A 21,775-nucleotide genomic window follows, 5' to 3' on the forward strand; every position below is an offset into this window, starting at 1 on the left:
TGTTTTTGTGGCTAGTGTGCGTGTGTCCCGAGGACGCTGCTTTATCCCAGGCGCATTGAAAGCGGCGTGAGATGCTGAGAGCGGCTCATCAGGTGTGGTCGACGTCGGCAAAGCTTTCACTCACTCCAAAGTGATTCTCGTGGTTTTGCTCGTCATTTGGATCCGCCGACGAGTTCGACCCGAGCCAGCGACGCTCAGCCAGAGTGAGTTTAACGCCTTTGGGCGAGTTTATGCGAGTGTGCGGAGACAAGTTGGCTTGTCCGCGTCAGGCCTGCGGACTTCGAATTTTCAACGTCCAACGAATCATAACAATTGCTATTCTCGTGTTTGTGCCGAACGCAGTGATTTGGGGTTTCTCGCCGTTTTTAACCGTTCGTGACTCGGTGACATTGCAGCAAGAGCGGGCGCTCAAACTCGTGACATGTTTGAATTGTGAACCGGAATCATCTGAACTGTACAAAACGTACGCCGAATGGAATGTCCCCCTGAAGGGCGCCGCACAATGACATGATTGATTCATTGTTCGCTTCGTTTTTGTCGAAGAAACACGAATGAAGTTTGGCTTCGAGCCGGAAGGTGTGGTGAGTCGAGACGTTACTAACTGCTGTTTTATTTTTTTCCCCCAATTATTTGTGTGTGACCACTATGACGTCATTAAAGCAGACCTTTCCCAAGTGAGGCATTTTATCTTCTTTAAAAACGCAAAATATTGACGTTACATCAGATACTTTTGATGTTATCTGCGTGAGCACGTGACCGATAGTAGAGGATGCTGCGTTCAGGTTCCCTTGAAAGTAGGACCTTTCGGCTGTCTCGTCGTTGCCCCCCCACGCCCAGCTTTAAAACATGTCACCTTTTAAAACATTTGATCTTCAAAACATAATGGACTTCACAACTTTGTGTCAGTGGATAGAAAAATAAAATTGTGAGTTTAGTTTGAAGAGGAAAGGCAATGTCAGTCTGTGGTGGTCAGGGTTGACTCATCACGGCGTGACAGACGTGAACATTTCCCATTTACAACATTTTATTCGCCTGTTTTCCTTCAGTAAGGAACACACAAACGAGCCTCAGCGTCTCACACGTCTTTAGCGCCCGTCGTAGTCTTGACACTTCGCCTTAACTCATTCACTTGTCAGTCCTCCATGCTAACATGGATATTTGAATTCAATGGCCGTGCATGGGAAAACAAAACTTTTCTTCCCCATCGAACAGTGGTGGCGTTGTTTGCTTCCAAGCGACGCTAGCATTGTTAGCAGTGAGCCGCTAGCTATGCGCTCAACGAAATCCACTATAATGTGAATACAAATGATTGGAGTCGTTTGCAAGTGGCACAAATGAGGTCTTTTATCTATTTCGTGTATGTGATTCTTGGGAGAGGGTGGGGAGCTAGCGGGGGTCTCCCATCTGCTTTTCCCAATTTGCGACTTCCGCTTATAAGGAAAATGCTGTATGAGGCTCCTGTTTTCACGCCAATTGTGTTTATATATATTTGTTTGCATTATTTCATGTCGACAAGTTTACAAGTCACGTCTATGGCCGGGAGAAAAAAAAAAAAAAGTGTTCCTTAAACGGTTATGTGGCCTATTGAACTTCAATGTAAGCGGTGCAGAAAATGGTGGATGGATCATTTGCCTGACAACAAATACTAACGGTTATGTCTGTGGTGCATCAGATACATTTTGTAAACGTATTAGTTGAGATAAAAGCGATTTTGGGGATGTTTGGATGAAGACGAATTAAAGAATGAGGGAAAAATATCGTGGGTCTATGTCGAAATTGGGTGGGGGGGGGGGATCACTTTTTCACACAGGTTTGAATGTGTTTTTTCTCCCTTTAGGAATAAAAATCTTCATTTAAAAACTGCCTTTTCTGTTTAATTGTGTTGTCTTTGACAAAGATGATGGGAAACATTTAAGTGTGACAAATGTGCAAAAAAAAAATCAGGAAGGCGTCAAACACTTTTTCCACACGACTGGTAACAAGTTCTTTTGTCTAATTTTATCAAATTCTCACCACAATACTTCTGCTTTTCTTTTAGTAAAAGTGGAGGCGGTGATTTTGGAAGTGGAAGCGCACCGAAGAGGAGGAACAGCGCACCGCACTTTCCTGTTGCTCCTGAACGCCTCAATGATGGAACCCGTTAGGAGCAGGAGCATCTCGTAGTCGTCGTCCTGGGTTCTTGTTGACCGTTCCTGGCCTCATCCCTCATTGGTCGTCAGCGGTGGGCAAGTTTGGTCTGGGATCGCCAAAGTGAAACTGAAAAACATGCACGATGCCAGACAGACTAAGTAAGTGAAGTAAGTACATTTTGTTTGCATTGCCGCTTTTACTCTGATGTCATACGACTTCCGATTTTGAAGACCGTTGCCGTATCGGTCGGGCGAACGCAAGTAGACGGTACGAAGGCTGCAACACACTGAGCAACTTGGCCGAACTCAATTGAACTGGGATGCGGTGTGCGGGGGTTTGGCGACGGTTTCCACGAGTGGCCGGTGAGTCTGCCACTTGCGCACCGTCGCAGTTGCACAGATGCAAACACGTTTGGGTACGTTGAAATGAATGTCGTCAGTGAGAATAGATGCCTTTTAAAATATCCACACGCTTGCTTTTATTCTCGTTTTCGTCCTCTCTCTTGAGCAACCCGCTTCTTCCTTCAAGCTATCATCCACAACTATTTGTTTGTTAAAAAACTGTCATTTGTCAGTGGTCATCAAGAATCCGCGCAACAGTTCTTAGCTGGCACGAACGTGCGCAAGTTTCTCTCTTGTTGTTGTAACGTCTTGATCCGAAAATGGGGCGTGGTTTATTGTTCGATAGTTTTAGTTATTTGTAAGGCTTATTTTCCATCATGGCACACTTATCATACCACTTTGCTGAAATAAGATCTAATCTCATAAACATTTGAGTCAAGTCAAAGAATATTAAAGGCAAATACTCATGAAATGTATGTCAACCGCTTTCTTTTGAAGAAAGTCATGAAAAATTGTCCAACAATATCAGTCTCTCATTTTTTCTGGAATTCAGCAAATAGAAATAATGTTGGTAATCCTTAAATGACCTAAAACAGGAAGTTTAGTCTGATTTCATGTCAGACTGAGGAAGACAAAGTATGTCCTTCGATGCAGTGCGTGGAAACATCTGGTTTCAACTGTATGCACACTATATGGCCGAAAGTATTCACTCACCCATCCAAATAACCGGGATCAGGTGTTCCAGTCCCTTCCATGGCCACAGGTGTATAAAACCAAGCACTTAGGCATGTAGACCGTTTTGACAAACATGAATGGGTCACTCTTAGGAGCTCAGTGAATTCCAGTGTGGAACTGTGATAGGATGCCACCTGTGCAACAAGTCCAGTTCCTCGCTCCGGAATCGTCCACAGCCGACTGTCAGCTGTATTATAAGAACGTTTGGAAGCGTTTGGGAATGACACGCCATCCTCCCTCCGCTACGTAAACCGACGGAGCGGGGGTCAGCGAATGCTGAGGCGCGTAGTTCGAAGAGGTCGCCAACTTTCTGCCGAGTCATTCGCTACAGACCTCCAAAGTTCACATGAAGAGTTGAAGCTGTTACAGCTGCAAAGGGTGCCGGTCCACCGTCATATTGAACCCTATGGATTAAGAACGGGATGTCACTTAAGTTCATATGCGAGTCAAGGCCGATGAGCCAATACTTTTGACGATGGTGTCTTTTTCATCTTTTTTGTTGTCTACTTTGTGTTCTTCTCGTTAACCTTGTCCTTGTTTTTAAGGAGGAGGAACCCCAAGGCCAGTGCTGATCGTACTGTGAGCGTGGCGGCGGTGGTCGTGTCCGAAGTCTGACACCGAGGAGTCGGGAATGGCAGGAAAGGACTACAATCACCTCTTCAAGCTGCTCATCATCGGCGACTCTAGTGCGTCTCGTCGTCTTCCTGTCGTCGTTCTCACTTGGCGTTCCTCACCGTGTTTTCTTCTTGCAGATGTCGGGAAAAGCAGCCTGCTGCTCCGCTTTGCTGACAGTTCCTTCTCTGGTGAGTTTGATTCGTACACAAAGCACTCGATCATCCACATATACTAGTACATAGCTGTAAATCTACAGTGCCGTGGCGATTTTATATGGCATCATGGGAGACTTCCAAGGTGACAAAAACTTCTTGATGATGACCAAGACATGCCCACGGCATAGCAACTGTCTGGGGCTGTTTTGTAACTTCAGGACCTGGACCGCTTTGTTTTTCACACCACCGTACCCCCGCACGTGGGTGTGACCTTAAAACAAAACGAAAATAATTGAAATAAGCGGGTGCACCGACAGGAAGTTACATCACCACCATCGGCGTGGACTTTAAGATCAGGACGGTGGACGTGGACGGGGAGCGCGTCAAGCTGCAAATCTGGGACACGGCGGGACAGGAGAGATTCAGGACCATCACCTCCACGTAAGCGCCTTGAACAACAAACGCGCACATACGCCTGTCTTCACAAGCTGAACTAAGTGTGTCTGTTTGTTGTTGTTTTTTTGTTTCCTGTGGGTGCGTGCACACAGGTATTACCGGAACACGCACGGCGTCATCATCGTCTACGACGTGACCAATCCCGAGTCGTTTGTCAACGTGAAGCGCTGGCTTAACGAAATCGCTCAGAACTGCGACAGTGTCTGCAAGGTTCTAGGTCAGTCCGATCCTTTGCTCTGTTACAACACGGCAGCGAGCCAGCGACTGTCTGCACAATCATTCCCATGTTTCTTGATCACCGTATGTAGGGGGCTTTATATCGTGGACCGAGGTAGTTCCGCCACTAAAAAAAAAAATCCCTTTGTAGTGATTGGGGAGTAGTAGCAAAAAGGATTTGATATGTGTTTTAAGTTACGAGCATTGCCACGAAATGAACTAAACTTGTACCTCAAGGCACCACCAAGAAGGGATTTTGATTCAGTGGACTATATGCTTGATTTTTCATTACCCCAGTGGGGAACAAGAACGACGACCCGGCCAGGAAGCAGGTGGACAGCCAGGATGCGTTGCGCTTCGGCGAGTCCGTGGGGGTGCGCGTGTTCGAGACCAGCGCCAAAGAGAACATCAACGTGGAAGAGGTCCGTTGGCACTTCCTGTTAGAGCGGCGGCGCCAAAATGACCCGTGTGCGTTCTCTCTTTCTCCTCATGCGCAGATGTTCATGGCGTTCACTCACATGGTCCTGTGGGCCAAGAAGCAAAGCCAGAGCCGGGCCGAGCGGGAACGCGAGCGCGAGAAGGACACGGTCAACATCAACGCGCATCGGGAGCGAGACCGCCGGAAGAGAGCCAAGAAATGCTGCTAAGTGAAAAACAAGTTTGTTTTTTTGCTCATCATCTCACGTCCGCACTGGCAACTTTCATTCATGACTACTGTACTAGCGTATTATCACACGTGAATACTGGACTAGCATTAACACATACTAGTGCTGGGGCCACACGTTCAAAAAAAAGAGAACTCCTACACTATGATTATTTTTTTTTTTCATGAATAAATTGTTTTTTTTTAGATGAAAGTCAAACTACGACGAGATGATCTCTCCCCCCCCACCCATCCCCTTTATTCTTGTACTGTTCAGACTTTAATCTGGTAGTGTGATGTTTTTTTTCTTGTCAGTGTGGCCCTAGTGTACTTTTTTTTTAATTTTATGAACCAAAATGTTTTTCAGTCTTGATGAAAATTGGAAGCCTCCCTGGCTGGGCAGAGGGTCAAATTAACCTGAAGGTGGCGCCAACGTTTGTGTTGTTGGATTTGTAAAATGACAAAAAAGAAGCAGAAGATGGCAATAGAAAGACAACAAATATCATTTTATTTGCACTTGTTGTGCGCCACAAACTAACACAAACGTGTGACCAGTGGCTTGAATGTTTTTTTTTTTAAACAATGTAACTGTACGAATAAAGGCTTAAATCCAAAATGGTTTCAGCAACCTGATTGCGAATGTTAGCCACATGCTATTGGCTTTGAGTCCCAACAGACTGACAACAATACATTTTTAAAAGGTTGAAAATGTTGAGCGGCAGTGTTAACGGGTTAGCACATCTGCCTCACAGTTCTGAGGACCGGGGGTTCAGGAACTGCGACTGGCCTGGTGACCAGTTGAGGGTGAGCTTCCGCCTCTCGCCCGAAGATAGCTGGGACAATACGAATTGTTCGGGTGTCTCTGATGTGCAGATTTATGAGAAGAGTTCCCCAGCGTCACCAACAGCTGCAGAAACGTGCGTCTCCGGAAGTCCTCAGACTCCCTCAGGTGGTCTTGGGCAACCTGTAGACGCCGGTGGAGAAGACGAGCTGATGCTCGCGGACCTTACGCTGCAGGAAGGCCTCGAGCTCGTTGACGTCCATCTCGGGGACGACGGGGCCGGTGGCCACGAACATCCGCAGCATGGAGTGGATGCGCTCCAGCGTCATGCTGTCCAAGTTGGTCAGCATCGCCTGCACGTACGCCCAGAACAGCTACGAACACCACAACATCGTGCAATCGTACGGTCAGATGTACACTTCTGCGGTTACAGTCACTGTTTTATGGTAACATTTAGTGGGCTATGGTTCCATTCACTCTTTTCCATTGTGTGATGACGCAATCACCCACAAACTACCCCAACTCCATCTAGTCAACTTTTTTGACGGTGTGCGTGTGTGTTACCCGCATCTTCTCCTCCCTCTGCTGCGTCTGCGTGGCGGTGTTGGAGTCGCGTTCGTCGTCGCTGTCGATCATGACGGCGCTGCACTCCATCTTGTCCTTGCACGACGACGCCGTCTCAATGACGGCGTAGCGCCCGCCGCTTTCCTCGCGCAGGACGCCGTGCTGCTGCCACAGTGCCAACTTCCTGTGCACCGCCTCCTTTGGCACGCTCAGCTTGGCGCTCAGCTCCTCCAGAGTCCAACTACCTGCAAAATGAAAATACATGTACTTTTGACAAAAGCATGCCACCTGTGAACTCTTTCCAATTTGGGGGGAGGGGGGGGGGGGGGGAGCATAATATGTTTCTTTTAAAAAGAGAGAGAAAAAATAATGAGGGATGAGAGGCTTGACTTTTGTCCTGGAAGTGCAGGATGATGGCGGCGTGCACGGGCGACACGGTGACGTTGCTGACGGTGCGGTCCTGCAGCTCCACGTCCAGCGTGACTGAGCCGAGCTGAGGCTTCCAGCTCAAAGTCCGCATAGCCTGCGGCCCACAAACAAACGAGAACATATGCCAAAGGAATTCATTTTAATTAACTAGTCTTGATTTGTAACGGACAAATTATTTTTCTTTAAAACAAATCGGTACGTGAAATCTTTGAATAACATTTGATTGAAAACATTTAACTCTATGTAAAATTGTTTACTAAAATAATTCACTCATTTTCATTGTATCGTTTCTCCTAAATTTTTGTTAATTCAATAAAATAAAAATGTTAAGTTCCTATTAAAAATGGTTTAATTACTATTACATTCATTACAATAAATCTGTCTATTTGATTAAAATACAGATGTAAGTTTATTTTAATAAAATGATTAATTCTCGTATTGTTCCTATTTAATATAAAAACATACACTGATTTATTATGTTATTAATTACAACAAATTAAATACAATTAGAATTTCAATCCATATCCATTTTTTGATGTTTAAATCATTCACTCAGTTACTGTACTGTTTTTAATCAATGTAGCTATAACTCATTACATAATAAAAAGATGTCTTGGTAATATTTTATATACATCATAAATCATTTACAACAAATTCTCTATTTGAAATCCTTTGAATCTATATTCAAATATTTCACTCATTTTAATTACATTGTTTCTAATTGATTTTGTTTTAACTAACCAGTTCAATTAAAAATGTTAAATGTAATATTTAAATATACATCTTGCATTTTATTTACAAAATGTAATTAGTTACCAAAATAAAGAGAAACGGTGAAATATTTGTGTACAAATGTGCATGAGTTTATGATTTACAATTGCTGAGTTAACCAAATATTTAAGGGAATGGTTGAATAATTGCATTTCCAAATCCAGCACAAGCCTTTCAGAACTCCGAAACGATGGAAATGCTCAGCGGGCCACGTGAGCTTTGCGTAAGCGTTAGCGTTAGCGTTACAACAGGCTAATCGAACAAGCTGCGCCGCCTTACCTTGAGTTTCTCGTACCGCCGCGTGTAGGCGTCGGTGGCCCGCTGCACGATCTCGGGCATCTCCATCTTTTCCTCCTTCAGCGGCGGCCAAAACTCCGACGACAAAATGATGGCCGACAGCCACGACGACGGCCCGGGCTCCTCCCCTTCCTCCTCCTCGCAGACATTGCTGTTGATGCGGCGAGAGTCGGCCATGTCCTGCGCCCGGGACACAGCGGAGGATCGCGCCACATTTAAGCCATCTGGATCACGCTCTTCTATGCCACGTTCACGCGTCTACATACACCGCCGATGGTTTCGGGCACGCTTCTCTGGTTCCATTTACACTTTCAAACTTCTGTGATGATTTTTAGACTCCTGGTTACAATCATAATTGCCCACGTTAGCCATGCTGGCGAATCAAAAGTCAGCGCGCTCATTCTGGCATGTGTGTACGGTGTGAGCGTTTTCAGTTCAGAAGTGTTTGCCAAACTAGCAGCCATTGGCATGAATCAGTACTCGAGAAGTAGCTCTCAAGCTCAAGTACATCACTCCCTCTGGTGTGTTACTGCTTCATTAATAAATAATACCAAATAAACAACAATAATTGGTTCATAAACCATGGGGCAAAAATGATTTAGCAATAAACTCATGCAAAATAAATTCAGATCCGATTAATCGATTTGAAAACTATTCGATTGTGACAGCACCTACTTCTATAGGTGCCGTGGTTACTTGCAATCAGTATTCTATAGGTACAATCGCCCTTCATCACGTCATATTTGCCATTCACATTTGTTTTTCCTGCTTCCTACCTTAAGCATGACCTCACAGTAGTGCATGTGTGACTCTCCAAAGCGAAGTTTCAGCAGCTCCACATTCCTGATTTCCCTGCAAACACACCAGAGACGCGACGCGACGCGACGTGACGTGACGTGACGCGACGAGACGCGACGCGCGAGCTCACCTTCGGTACGTACCTGGCGGTGTTGTAGTTGTGATGCAGCAGCCTGTCAGCCAGCACGGCGCGGTACTCGCTGATGAAGATGTCCTTGCTGCCGTAGATGCTCACCAGCAGGCTGATGATGTCTGACGAGCGCCGCTTGGAGCCCGACTTGTCTGACACGCAAAAGTCATAATATGAGGCCATTATGCGTACATATATATGGTTTCACCGTTAGAATGGCCCCCAAAAACCCTTGACAAAAAAAAAAAATAATAATCCTAGCGCACTGGAGTCAAACTCAAGGCCTGGGTGCCACATCCGGCCCGCCAAATCATTTTATGTGGCCCGCGAAAGAAAATTCATTTGCGTCAACTTCCCTGAGTCCAAATTCAAACTGGCCATATGTAATAAATAATAATGGTGAGATATTGTTGAAAAAAAAAAAAAAGTGTTACTAAACCCCTCTTTTACAGTAACATGCACAATAGTTGAACAAACAATTATCCTTGACTTTTTTCCAAAGTAGTTATCCATCAATTTGTTGAGTATATGTAATACTATGATGAAGCAATGAGGGAAACCGTTCAAACAATGCGGCCTGTGGCAAAAAAAAAAAAAAAAGGAGTTTGACGCCCCTGCCCGAGCATGATGCATTCACTGACCGGCCACTGCGTCAGTGGGGTCGGGGGTCCAGCCCTCGGGGTCGCCGCCTTCCTCGTCACTGTCCTGCATCTCCAGTGTGACCGGGTCGCCTCGGCAAAGCTCGGACGCCAGGTCGGTGCAGCCCGTCACCGCGTCGCCCGTCAGACCGTCCACGATCTGACGCACCGTGTCTTCCCGCGTCCTGAAAGTGCATAAACGCACCGACTCGTCTCCAAAGTCTCACTCACAGCTGCTTAACGGGCATCCCAGTCATTTTAGTTGATTGACAGCTGTTTGAGGGACATCTCAGTTGATTGACAGCTTTTCTCGTGTGTGTAATTGGCAGACCTGAGGTACTTCCTGATGGGCTGGCAGGCGACCTGCAGAACCACCATGGACGGGTCCAGTTCTCGGAGGGTCTTGATGGCCGAGATGTAAACGGTGAGGATGTCCGACGTGTGGACACCTGATGAGACCGCGGCCTTAATTACGTACCGTCCCTTTAAGACATTCATATCGACCGTCTCTTAAAGGTGCAGTCGCAGCTCACCAGGGTGCAGCAGGCGATTCTCAAAAGTGGACTTGAGTGACGTGAGGAGCTGCTGGCGCTGGTTGGTTCTTTCCAAGCAGAACTTGAGATCTTCAATTGCAGCTTTGGATTCCGGGAAGTCTGAAAGCGACAACAGATTTCAACAAATCAATTTCATAAGCGCCGCATTGCGGTTCGTGTTTCACCTCTGATAATGCTGAACAGCTCTTCGATCCTCATGTTGACGTAGATCCTGCAGAAGAACTGATGCATGTGACATCTCCACTGCTTCAGCACCGAACTCGCCGACGCCAGAGAGCCCGGGACGGCGGGACCGGCCGGCTCTGAACCGGAACGATCGTCGAGGACCTCCTGGCTGGAGAACACCTGACCCAGCCAGCCCACCACCAGCTCCAACCACTGCGGGACACGAGAGGATGCCGATGTTTCTATTTGTCAACTGGAATCCAACCATTTACTGCCAGCGACGTATATATTCCCCAAGTATGTTTTTTTTTTTCAACGGGTAGGCATGGAAGAGGCTCACCCAGCCGGTCTCTGAAAATTCAAGTTTGCACCCCAGTGCAATGACTAAAAGACCCCAGTAGATGGCAATGTTGCAAAGATTAGAGTCCCATCTTTTAAGCAGAGAAAAACCTTTTTCCATTCTTCAGTAATTTGCGCTAGAACATAGGGAAGTAATACCAAAATTCTAAATCGTATGATGGTTGCACTGCTGCCATCTCGTGTCCGTTTTTAATGGGGATTCAAATTGCTCTCAGTCCTCAAAAAGAAAAAAAAATATAAGCACCAAAGTCACTGTTCTGCTCGACATCTCGTTGAACAAAAAGCCCATTTTCTTCACTTTTTGTTCAGAAATCTGTTTCGGCTGAAACCAACCCATGTTCTACTGATGATTACTAGAGAACAGAAAGAATCGAGAAACAAACTTTTTTTTTTTTTTTTTTTTCCCCCACAGACCACGATATTCTAAAACAGGAAGTCTGCCTGCGAAACGGCTGCCAGTCAATGAGCTAACAGCACCCGAAGGCCACAATACGAGTTGAACCTCCTGAAAGTCGTCCAAGAAGGATCTCTCGTACTCCCCGCGGCAGTGCTGCTCCAGCCACTGCTCGATGAGGCGGTGAAGGATGGACGTGACGGCGTCACAGCTAACCCACTCCAGAAGCTCCACCCTCGACCTGATGAACACAACGTGGATGTCAACATCCCAAAGGTAGAACTGTGCAAAAGGGTTAGGGCGAGAACTCAGGAATACGGTGCTGCCTTGAGAACTGACTTTAATTCGTTCCGTGAACACACACGTATCTCAAATTATCTTTCCCTATTAAAATTCATGGAAATGAAATTAAGTTACATTTTTTTCAGAAGAAAAATTGCACTGAACAGTACTGCACTGCATAAAAACACAATAACAACATCCATATTACTTGCAAACACAGAAAATAATGTTATGTCCTTCTTTGTTCTTCTGTGGGTTTTATTGGCGGTTGGCAAACTAGCTTAATGGTGCATTAGCGCCACCAACTGATAGTGTCCTTCTACTGCAAGGACACCAATGAAGTTATCTGCCGCCACCATCGTGTGATGGGGAACTGAAGTGCAAAAGTTTTTCACTGAGGTTCGTATCTCAGATTTTTACTCGTATCCCGAGACAAAAAAATGGCCAAGCAACTGCTCGTATCTCAAGGCACCACTGTACTTTAAAAGAGTCTTTTAAAAAGTGCTTAAAAGTTGACTACAATCGGTTCCGGTTGTATTTGCACTCACAGGATGTGGCTGAGCTCCTTCAGATGTTCGAGAGCCTCCTGACACCAGCAGTCGTCCGCGGGGACCCCGCAGCCGCAGCAGGCGCCCCCCTCTGGGCCCTCGGAACCTTCGGTATGGCCCTTCCCGTCCCCCTTGCGATTCATGTAGACGGAGAAGGTCCTGCTGTAGAAGTCGAGCACTCTCTCTTGGAGGAGCTGCGAGGGCGGGAAGAGGAGGAGGCCCCTGATGATGGTGAAGGCGCGCTCCCGGAGCCCCCGCGGCCCCGGGCCACACAGACCTTCCATGCCCTCATCCTGCCACGCCCCTAGCCTCTCCAAGCCCACTACAAGAAAAAAATGATGATGATGATGATGATAATAATCTGTTCAAATTCCATCAGATGTTGCAGGGTGAATCAGTCCCTATTCATCGTTTTGGTCCAGTGCTTTTTGATTTATAAAAGATATCTTATGTAGGATATCGGTCGATTGTTGCTGTGATATTGTATTAGATACACATGCATGTCAGAAATTTAGGATTCTGCTGAATCCCACAATCCTAACCGCTACGTAGCATTGAGGCTTATTTAGCTAAAGCAAGCCAAACTCAACTATTCTGCGTCATCAACTCTTTCCCTGCCATTGATGAAACTCAAGTGAAAAGCAAACGTTCCCCGCCAATGACGGGAAATCTCGTCATTACGTATTTTTCAGTGGGGAGGGGCTGAGAAGGGCCTGGCGCAGCTGGACTGCGGTTTTGTAATATGGAATCGATTTTTCTGCAATAAAAACCACCAGCAGATGGCATCAGCGTCTTGGATGAGAGCTCAGTTAATCTCATGAAGTGAGGTGAGAACTGGGAGTATTTTGAAGCACACGCCAGACGTCTGCCCCATTGCAGAGGAAAACAAACACAGGCAGATGGACACATACACAAAAACACATGCACACAGACAAACACACCTGTATATAGTTCAAAGATGTTTTTTCAAATGTGAAAATTGTAAATAGTTACATGTAAACACCAAAAGGCATTTCTCACTGTTCTTCATGTTATGTTGTATGGAAAGAAAGTACTGTTTAGATATTTGAGGTGTCAAAAGCCAAAAATGTTAGCATCAAAGTCCTCCTTCAAAATGCAAGTTGTCAGAAAAAAAGCTCATTTTCTCAGTTTTCTATTTTGTAACAGGCTTTTTAGTGAAACGTACCCATGTTCAACTGATTACAAAAGAACCGAAAAAGAAGAACTAAACTAGAACTAAACTTTTTTTTTCTGTTGAAAGTAAAGAGTTTAATCTGTCTTTTGGTCGGTTCCATGTTTATATAGCCATAGAAGCAATATTCTGTATCTGTAGACCTTGAAAGATGAGGCAAACTCCCTTAAAACAGCAGGCAATATGGAGTTGGCCACTCAGAAAACGGCTGGCAGTGAAAGAGTTAACTGAAACAGTCAGTTTTATTTTTGCTTGTCTTTACACACGGTTAGGTGGTGAGGGATTTCCGAATTGTGTAGGGATCGGATTTGTTTATGACAGCCACTTTTCCATTGTGTCGCGTCTCTCGCCGCTGCATCCAAAGTTTCTCTCGAGTCCGTCTAGTTTTTAGTCCTCAGCACATGTGAGGAGACCTGAAAATTTACAACATAGCTGATAATAACTGATTAGGGTAAGATAGAAAAAAACCTAACAAATAAAAACAAACAAGCCCTTCTACTCGTCTTTTTGTTTCAAGCCTAGCGAATCCTCCCAAATTTCAACCTCTAACATGACAGACAGAAAATACCAATCTCATGACAGAAAACTATTTTATATAGATCACTGACTATATCCCACAATGCATCTTCAAAAGTACAATGCACCCCTGCATTTCCACAGTTTGGCATTTTTGGGGAGGGACCTAACCACCATCATTTGATGACAAACTCACATATTTGCCATTTTTGTACTCATTGCGCAGCCACGCCATCTTGTGGCCAAAGAACGAGTTGACGTGAAGGGAGTAGCTTCCTTTCGTCAAGCCATAGCCTTACGGGCTTTTTCACCAACCAGCCCAGGAACTTTGAGTTCCTGGTAGCAAAAGATTCCTGTGGCCCATGTGGTTTGTGTTTCCATCGCACTAATTAGTTCAGAGTATCTTAAGCAAATTAGGCTGATGTTGCTCATTACTGACACCTACTGGATTTAAAAAAATAATGCTGGTATTTCAAGCTTTCAAGGTCTTCTTTTGTATCTAAAGCTAAACCTTTAAAACAACTCTTTATCCAGGTGAGGCAATTGAGAACTGACTCTCATTTGCAATGCCAACCTGCCCGAACTTTATATAGCGATTACGGACGAGGCGCAGTGTGGTTGTCAACTTGCCCAAAAACGGCTGAAGGCGTTCCAGCAGAGTCCGGAAAGCGGTGAGGAGACTCCAGACCCGACCCCTTTCCTCCACTTCATTCTCCACCTGCTTGAGTCCGCACCAGAACTCTGGTACCACCGAGGAGGACAAACGCATCTGCAGCGCCTCCAGGAGCCAACTGGCCAGAAGCTGGGCGGCACCCTGCCCGCACAGCACCTCCAGACACGCAGAGAGCTTCTGATCTTCCAGCCCGCATCCTGGAGACATCTGAACCACACAGAAAAATTTAACGCTATTGATCATTTCATAAATATTCTTCACATCCAGGTTAAAGTACTAGCTTTTTCTCCCCACTAGTATGCCAACTTTGGCATACTTATAGGACAAGTACATGTTACTAGTGAGTACTACACGTTACTAGCTAGCTTTTCTCTAGTAGTACTAGTAACACACAGGTGTCAACTAGTGGACAGTTTTGCCAACAACTTGTCATCACCGGAAGCACAAACATCTCCATTCTTCTCCTGGGATGCAGCGAACATCAGTGGACAACAACATCTTGAAATGCGAGCCGAATTAAGCTAAAGCTTTTTTTTTTTAATGCCAAACAAATCCTGCTTGTTCAAAAGTGGAGCGTGGAAAGATGAAAAGTGTTGGTTTTCAAACGGGATTCAGCAAAAGACTCACCAGAGCTGCTGTGACACTTTCCCAAGCTTCTGCTACTCCGAGCTGAGCATCACAGCCAGAAAATTCGGCCGATTCCATCAGAACTTCATCCATTTTCTACACCGAACGGCAGCGACACAGTTGCAAATATGAGCTAGGTGAAATATTTCCACTTAGTATCGCGCTAAGCTAAGCTAAGCTAAGAGGTTTTTGAAGTGCACGCGCCATTGCTGCAGTTGACGATTTCCGTGGCTTTTCCGCTTTTGCTTCTTCTTCGTCTGCCTTTTATTTTGATGTTGTGACGATGGCGACGCAGTGCTTCTTCTTCGTCTGCCTTTTTTTTTTTTTCAAGTTGTGGTGATGGCGACACAGTGCTGCCCCAACCGTCACAAAGACGCCATGACAGCAACTGCTTTCGTCTTTTAAACACGTTAGAACCTTGTTAAAACTTATTAGAACCTTGTATAACCTCGTTAAAACATACTATAATCTTGCTAGAGTTTATTACAACATTTTATAACCTTGTTAAAGTTTATTTAGCCTTAATTGTAGAACATTGTTCAAGCATATCGAACATTGTCCTTAAGGTGTTGGACTATTTACTCACGCCACTTGTTCACAAAGAGGTGAACCTCGCCCCATCTTTGCTTGTGAATGACTGAGCAATTCAGGGAAGCAATCACGGGACCCACCTGTTCCCAATGAGCCTGTTCACCTGTGGGATGTTCCAAACACGTGTTTGATAAGCATTCCTCAACTTTCTCAGTCTTTTTTGCCACCTCTGCCAACTTTTTTGGAATGTGTTGCAGCCATAAAATTCTAAATTCATGATTATTTGCTAAAAACAATCAAGTTGAGCAGTTTGAACATTAAATATCTTGTCTTTGTAGTGTATTCAATGAAATATAGGTTGAACATGATTTGCAAATCATTGTATTCTGTTTTTATTTATGTTTAACACAATGTCCCAACTTCATTGGAATTGGGGTTGTAAAGTGATGATACTTTCATTAAATATTGTTTCCACTGCACCATGGGATTTTGGTTGACGTCACTCTATAAACAGAGAGTTACGCTATTTTCTTAAATCCATGTTTTTATTCATTGTGGTGTTGATGATCATGCAAGGAGAACAGGAGCTCTTTTGGCTGGCAGAAGAAAGTAGGCCAATTTGAGCAATCACAAGGCAGTACAAGCGTGTCTCTAAGGCCGCGGATAAGTCACCAGGTCACACTTAGCTTAGCTACGCTTAGCTTATATATATATTTTTTGTAAAATAACAGAGTAAACTGACTTTACAATCAAATTCTTGATATAGTATTTTTCAGAGTTCTTCCAAGTCTGCATTTTTCCTGCTTGAGTTACATTTCGAATTGATATGCAGTACGTTACTTTATATCTGCACCAACGTTTTTTTTGGGTTTAGAGAACTTAACATAATTTTTTAAAATAACAGTAACCCTCTGTGTGACATCAACCAAAATCCCACGATGTTGTGGAAACTAAAGGTAATTACTGTATAATCACTTTAAAGAATTGTCCTTCCGCAAGTTTCTCACAATACTGAGTTTGGTTTAATGTGTAAGGCTGTGCAGTGTGGGCCTTCAGAGCCTTCTCTGCTGCCTTCAGGCTTAAGCCACTTTGTATACCAGTTGGGCAGCACGCGTCAGGTCATTGTCCATTTGGAAGATCCATTTGCCCCCAAGCTTTAACTTCCTGGCTATGATCCCATCTATGATCCCATCTGGTGTAGTGCACCAGTCCGTCCTGCAGCAAAACAACGCCACGACATAAATTGTGCACATGTTGCCATGTGCCCAGCCAAAAACAACTAAAAACATCTGCAACTTACTGCAATGTGTTTTCTCTAGTTAGAAATGGGCTGAAATGTTCAAGTTTGGGCAATGACAAATCTACGCTGCATGTTAAAGCTGTTGTTTTTTGTAAACACGTGTCGCTCACGGCTGTCGCGACTCACTTTGATTGGCCCGGGAAGCCCAATAGAAGACTTTATGTGTAGACATGTGACTTCCTCGTGTCGTTTGATTGGTGAACTTGAGTCAAACATCAGTGTGGTAATCACGGTGGATTGGAGCAACGGTGCCCGATGCGGAAGTCGAAAACGAAAGTCTAAAAATAGGTCGCGCACGCAATCATTGATAAATCAAAGTAGTGAACGACATTATTATTATTGTAACGGAGTAAAGGTATGCTTCATTAAAACTACTCTAACAAGTAAAATGTTTCCCAAATTTTACTTGAGTCAATGTAACGGCCTGCCACCGGAGCTGCTGAGACAGTTCTACACAGCGGTCATCGAATCAGTCCTGTGTTCTTCCATCACAGTCTGGTTTGGTGCTGCTACAAAAAAGGACAAACTCCGACTGCAACGGACAATCAAAACTGCTGAAAGGATTGTCGGTACCCCCCTACCCACCCTTGAGGACTTGCACGCTGCCAGAACTAAGACAAGGGCGTGCAAAATCCTCTCGGACCTCGTGAAAATCACTTGTGAAATAAGCACGTTCTGATTTATTTTCACTAAATATACATTGCCTTTGATGGGAACCTTGCCTCCACCAAAATGGCCGCTACGTAGGCATGTCACTTAGCCGGGCCGCTACGGTACCCTGTCTTATCTATGTTTCTATTGATATCTGTGACATAACCCCTATTATGTAGCAAAAATAGAATGTAAAATACAATTGGGACCTCGCAGCTATCGCTGCTCGAGCCCTAATGACCCTTGTTGACGTGAGTCGTTGGCGGAAAGGGGGCGCTCGCTTCACAAAGACGTCAAGTGTCAGTCATAAAGAGTCAACCGAAGAAGAAGTAGCGGTTCGAGTGGCGTCTTGAGGCAAACAATCATGGCGGCGACGGAGAGCGAGTGAGTTTGTGCACAACTTGTTTCAATCAAAACCCCAAAACTCGATGACATCAAGCCGCATCAGGCGTTCGAACTTCAGATGTTTGTTTGGGTGTTTTACGTTACATAAAGAGTGGCGGCGATTGCTGGCCATACAAACCTTCCAGCTAACGAGCTAAAGCTAGCCGATTTGACAGCAGGAGGAAAAAAAATGAAATTTCAACTTTGTAATGTGTTCTTCAATGTTTAAATACCTGTCCATTTGTGCATGTACTTATCAGACACTAGTGATTTTTTAAAATTCTTTACAAATCATCATCATTGTTGTTGACGTAAAACAATCCTCTTCTTCCTCTCTTTCTCCTACTTCTTTCACTCCCCTCCTTTTTCTTCTCCTTGTTTTTGGTCAGGGTTCTGTGTGAGATTGAGGTGCTGCAGTCCATCTACTTGGATGACCTGCGCGTCACCAGGACACAGGACAGGTGAGCAACATTATGATGACGCTCAAGCGGAATCCTCACTACATGTTTATTGATATCAATGTTGTGTTGTTGACTTGTCTTCAGGCGCTGGGAGGTGAGTCTGGTTTTGTACCCGTCCACAGCCGAAGATTCCGGATCCCAGTTTGTCCGACTAAACTTGACGTTGACCCTCGACGACCAGGTGACGCACATATCATCATCATCATCACCACCACCACCATCATCGTCTTTTCATTTTCCAAATTGATAATATTAACTCCCATGTTGTTTACTTGCTGCGTATGTGTTCAGTATCCTTGTTCGTCTCCTGACATCTCCATACACAACCCAAGAGGACTCTCTGACGACAAGATCAGCAGGTGACACGCTCCGACTAAACTTATCACCTCGGAGAACCTTCTTAAATCCTATTAGTACCTTGGTAGAATATTTAGAATATATACAAATTTATATAACCTCAGAATCTTGTTTAAGCATATTAGAACATTCAATGTCCGAGAGTTTTGTTAAAGCTTTGTCGAACCTTGTTAATGTTCATTAGAACCTTAAGAAATATTTGAAGTGCACACTAGAACCTTTTTAAATGTGTTGGAAGCGTACTAGAACATCAGAGCTTTTTGGAATCTCATAGAATGTAGTTAAGGCTTCTTAGAATCTTGTCAATGCTTATTAGAACCTTGGCAACGCTCAGAACCTCATAGAATCTTAAAACATCTTAGAACCTTGTTAATGCTCATTAGAACCTTGTTAAATGTTAAAAATGTTGTTAAAGCTCATTAGAACCCTGTAAAATGCTTGTTAGAACGTGATGATGTTGTGTTGCAGCCTTCAGCAGAGTCTTGAGCTTGAAGCCGAGTCGTACGTCGGCTCGCCCGTCTTGTATCAGCTGATTGAGGTTACCGCCTTTAACCTTGACCTCAAATAGGAAGTTCCAACTTTGTCAAACGCTTTTCTTTTTCATTTTGTCCTCCAGAAAGCCAAAGAAATACTGACTGAAAGCAACATTCCTCACGGGAACTGTGTCATCTGCCTCTACGGATTCAAGGTCACCTTTAGCCTTTGGTCCTTTTTGTCCTTTTGCCGTGGATTTGGATTTGTCCTTGGAAACTTTTATTGTGGTGACACACTTCCTGTTTGCCTGTCCAGGAGGGGGAGTCATTCAGCAAGACGCGCTGTTATCACTACTTCCACTCGCACTGCTTGGGTCGATACGCTCGCCACTCGGAGGAGGAGATACGCGTCCGCCAGCAGGAGATGGCCAAGGACAAGACGGCCACGCAGCTTCAGGTTGGACATGATCAACGACGTCACGCTATAACCGGTCATGTGACGTACGGCTGTGTTTGTGAACACAATCTGAGATCTTATTTTAATGCCATACCCAAATGTTCTGTGTCCCCCAGGAGCTGACGGTGGTCTGTCCCGTGTGCCGTGAGCCTCTGACCTACGACCTAGATCAGCTGATGGCCAGCGTCGCACCGCAGCTGCCCGAGGTGAGACAGGAAGTTAACGCCCCACGAGACAGGAAGAGAAAATTAAAGTGTGTTCATCATCACCACCCAGCTGGACGCCGCCGCCATCTGCTCCGACTTCCAGCAGAAGTGGCGAGAACTTGAGAGGGTTCTGGACAGACAGCGCTGTCGAGGAGGCGTCATCGATCCCAAGGAGGAGTCCAATCGTTTCCTCATACATATCAATGAGGTGATGACCATGCGTCATGTGACCCTCAATGCCAGGACATCGCTCATCTTTGTTACAACATTCTTAGAACCTTCCGAGAACATTTTCAGAGCATGGAAGCTCCTTTCGAGCCTCGTTAGAACTTTCAGGACCTTGCTAAACCGTAGATGATTGGCGACACTTGACAGAATCTTGTAGAAGCCTCTAGAACCCTGTCAGAGCCTTGTTAGAACCTTCTAGAAAGCTTGTGAGAACCTAGTTGAAGCTTGGTAGACCATTGTAGACCTTGTAGTAACTTGTCAGAACCTTGTAAAACCTTGTTAGAAGCTTGTAGAACCTCAAAGAACTGAGTTTTACAACTCTGTTACAACCGCATTAGTAATTGTAAGAAACTTGTCAGAACCTGAAATTGTAGAACATCGTAAAATGTTTATTAAGATCTTGTAGAAGCATGTTAGGACATTGTAGAACCGTATTACAACCTCATTAGTACCCGTCAGAAGCTTATCAGTACATTGTAGAACCTCGTAGAAGGTTAGTTACTTAGCTACTTACTTACTCAGAACATTGTGAAAGCCTAATAGAACATTGTAGAACTTTATTGAAATTTGTCAAAACATTGTAGAACCTTGTTAGATGTAGAACCCCTTATAAGCTTGTTAGGATCTCGTAGAAGCTTGTTGGAACTTCGTGAGTCTATCAGAACTTTTTAGATCCTAGTTAGAAGCATGTAAAAACATTTAGAAGCTGGTTAGAAGCCTGTAGATGTACATTGTAGAATCTTTTTAGAACATTGTAGAATCTTGGAGAACATTTTAGAAATTTGTACGGTTTTTTTTGGGGGGGGGGGGGGATTGTAGAACCTTTGTTAGGAACTTATAGAAAACTCGATGAGGCTTGTTAAGACCTTGTAGAACTTTGTGACAGCCCTCATTAGTACCCGTCAGAACCTTGTTGACGCTTCTTTGAACCTTATTAGAACATTTTGTGAGAAGTTTGAGTGAACCTTGTAGAAACTTGTTAGGACCTTGTAGAACCTAGTTACATCCTCATTAGTACCCCGTAGAAGGTTGTTAGTAGAAGCTTGTTGGGACATCATCAAGGTTCTGGTGTGATGACAACACGTCCTGTTAACCCTGGATGTTTGGGTTCCTCCGCAGGCACCTTCTTCTCCTGATGGTGGCGGCGAGGACCCACCCCTACCCGCCGCCTGTGAGCTTCCTCCGCCATTGCATCACGTTGCTCCACGGCCAACGCACTGCTCGGGCACTCACTGGCAGCCTCATGGTCAGCCTCAGGCCCGCAAGCGCCACAGCCACGGCAGGGGTCCCAGGAGAGGAAGCGCGGGGCCCCGAACGTATCACACCAGAGGAGGCGCCCCCATCTCGGAACACCTGGACTCGCTCTGTCTGTCGTCGGACCCCACCGAGGGAGCGCCCCGCGCCACGTGTGAGGATGTGTGCGCTCACTTGACTCTTCATCAAACAGGAAGTCACTCTTCTTCATTTGACAAACACACCGCAGCGGGGCGCGCTCAACGGGCCCGCAGAAGGGGCCCGCAGCACTTGGCCCACGGAGGACCCCCTCAACACCGCCGCTGGGACGCTCGAGCACCGAGAGGGGGGGCGCCCCGCCAGCAGAGGGTGGGGGGACCAGAGGAGGACCTCTGACACACACACACACGTGTTCTTGTGTGGTGACACGAAATGAAATGACTTAATTAAATCTAATGAACTAATAATGCATCGCTCAGCTTTT

The 21,775-nt window shown here is 45.2% G+C and overlaps 3 protein-coding genes across 7 annotated transcripts; 2 read left to right on the top strand and 1 right to left on the bottom strand.

The window, feature by feature from the left end:
- The first annotated feature begins 57 nt into the window (after nucleotides 1-57).
- si:dkey-16l2.16 (ras-related protein Rab-35) lies at nucleotides 58-5,910 on the top strand. Of its 4 annotated transcripts, none has more exons than XM_061750056.1 (8): nucleotides 58-203; nucleotides 2,039-2,297; nucleotides 3,752-3,892; nucleotides 3,959-4,009; nucleotides 4,294-4,417; nucleotides 4,525-4,649; nucleotides 4,946-5,070; nucleotides 5,146-5,910. In XM_061750056.1, exons 3-8 carry the CDS (start codon nucleotides 3,838-3,840, stop codon nucleotides 5,293-5,295), a joined length of 630 nt encoding a protein of 209 aa, XP_061606040.1. In that variant the 5' UTR covers nucleotides 58-203; nucleotides 2,039-2,297; nucleotides 3,752-3,837; the 3' UTR covers nucleotides 5,296-5,910. The 4 variants fall into 4 exon arrangements, with proteins under 4 accessions (XP_061606040.1, XP_061606041.1, XP_061606042.1 ...); XM_061750057.1 differs by having other exon boundaries at nucleotides 2,039-2,288; XM_061750058.1 differs by lacking the exon at nucleotides 58-203 and adding an exon at nucleotides 565-581.
- anapc2 (anaphase promoting complex subunit 2) lies at nucleotides 5,779-15,286 on the bottom strand. Its single transcript, XM_061750048.1, has 14 exons — nucleotides 15,011-15,286; nucleotides 14,341-14,590; nucleotides 12,003-12,324; nucleotides 11,281-11,413; nucleotides 10,418-10,631; nucleotides 10,233-10,352; nucleotides 10,031-10,148; nucleotides 9,703-9,884; nucleotides 9,075-9,213; nucleotides 8,910-8,985; nucleotides 8,116-8,313; nucleotides 7,027-7,159; nucleotides 6,637-6,881; nucleotides 5,779-6,446 (listed from the first exon to the last, which is right to left on the bottom strand). The coding sequence occupies exons 1-14, from the start codon at nucleotides 15,101-15,103 to the stop codon at nucleotides 6,237-6,239; spliced, it is 2,433 nt and encodes an 810-aa protein (XP_061606032.1). The 5' UTR covers nucleotides 15,104-15,286; the 3' UTR covers nucleotides 5,779-6,236.
- Nucleotides 15,287-17,723: 2,437 nt separating this feature from the next.
- On the top strand, nucleotides 17,724-21,762 carry rnf25 (ring finger protein 25). Of its 2 annotated transcripts, XM_061749260.1 has the most exons (10): nucleotides 17,724-17,876; nucleotides 18,266-18,337; nucleotides 18,422-18,518; nucleotides 18,629-18,696; nucleotides 19,163-19,232; nucleotides 19,311-19,382; nucleotides 19,484-19,624; nucleotides 19,741-19,830; nucleotides 19,901-20,038; nucleotides 21,178-21,762. In XM_061749260.1, the coding sequence occupies exons 1-10, from the start codon at nucleotides 17,857-17,859 to the stop codon at nucleotides 21,685-21,687; spliced, it is 1,278 nt and encodes a 425-aa protein (XP_061605244.1). In that variant the 5' UTR covers nucleotides 17,724-17,856; the 3' UTR covers nucleotides 21,688-21,762. The 2 variants fall into 2 exon arrangements, with proteins under 2 accessions (XP_061605244.1, XP_061605245.1); XM_061749261.1 differs by lacking the exons at nucleotides 17,724-17,876; nucleotides 18,266-18,337; nucleotides 18,422-18,518; nucleotides 18,629-18,696 and adding an exon at nucleotides 18,707-19,000 and having other exon boundaries at nucleotides 19,101-19,232.
- The last annotated feature ends 13 nt before the right edge of the window (nucleotides 21,763-21,775 follow it).

This window comes from Phyllopteryx taeniolatus, chromosome 16 (genome assembly GCF_024500385.1).
Source record: "Phyllopteryx taeniolatus isolate TA_2022b chromosome 16, UOR_Ptae_1.2, whole genome shotgun sequence".
Lineage (NCBI taxonomy): Eukaryota > Metazoa > Chordata > Actinopteri > Syngnathiformes > Syngnathidae > Phyllopteryx > Phyllopteryx taeniolatus.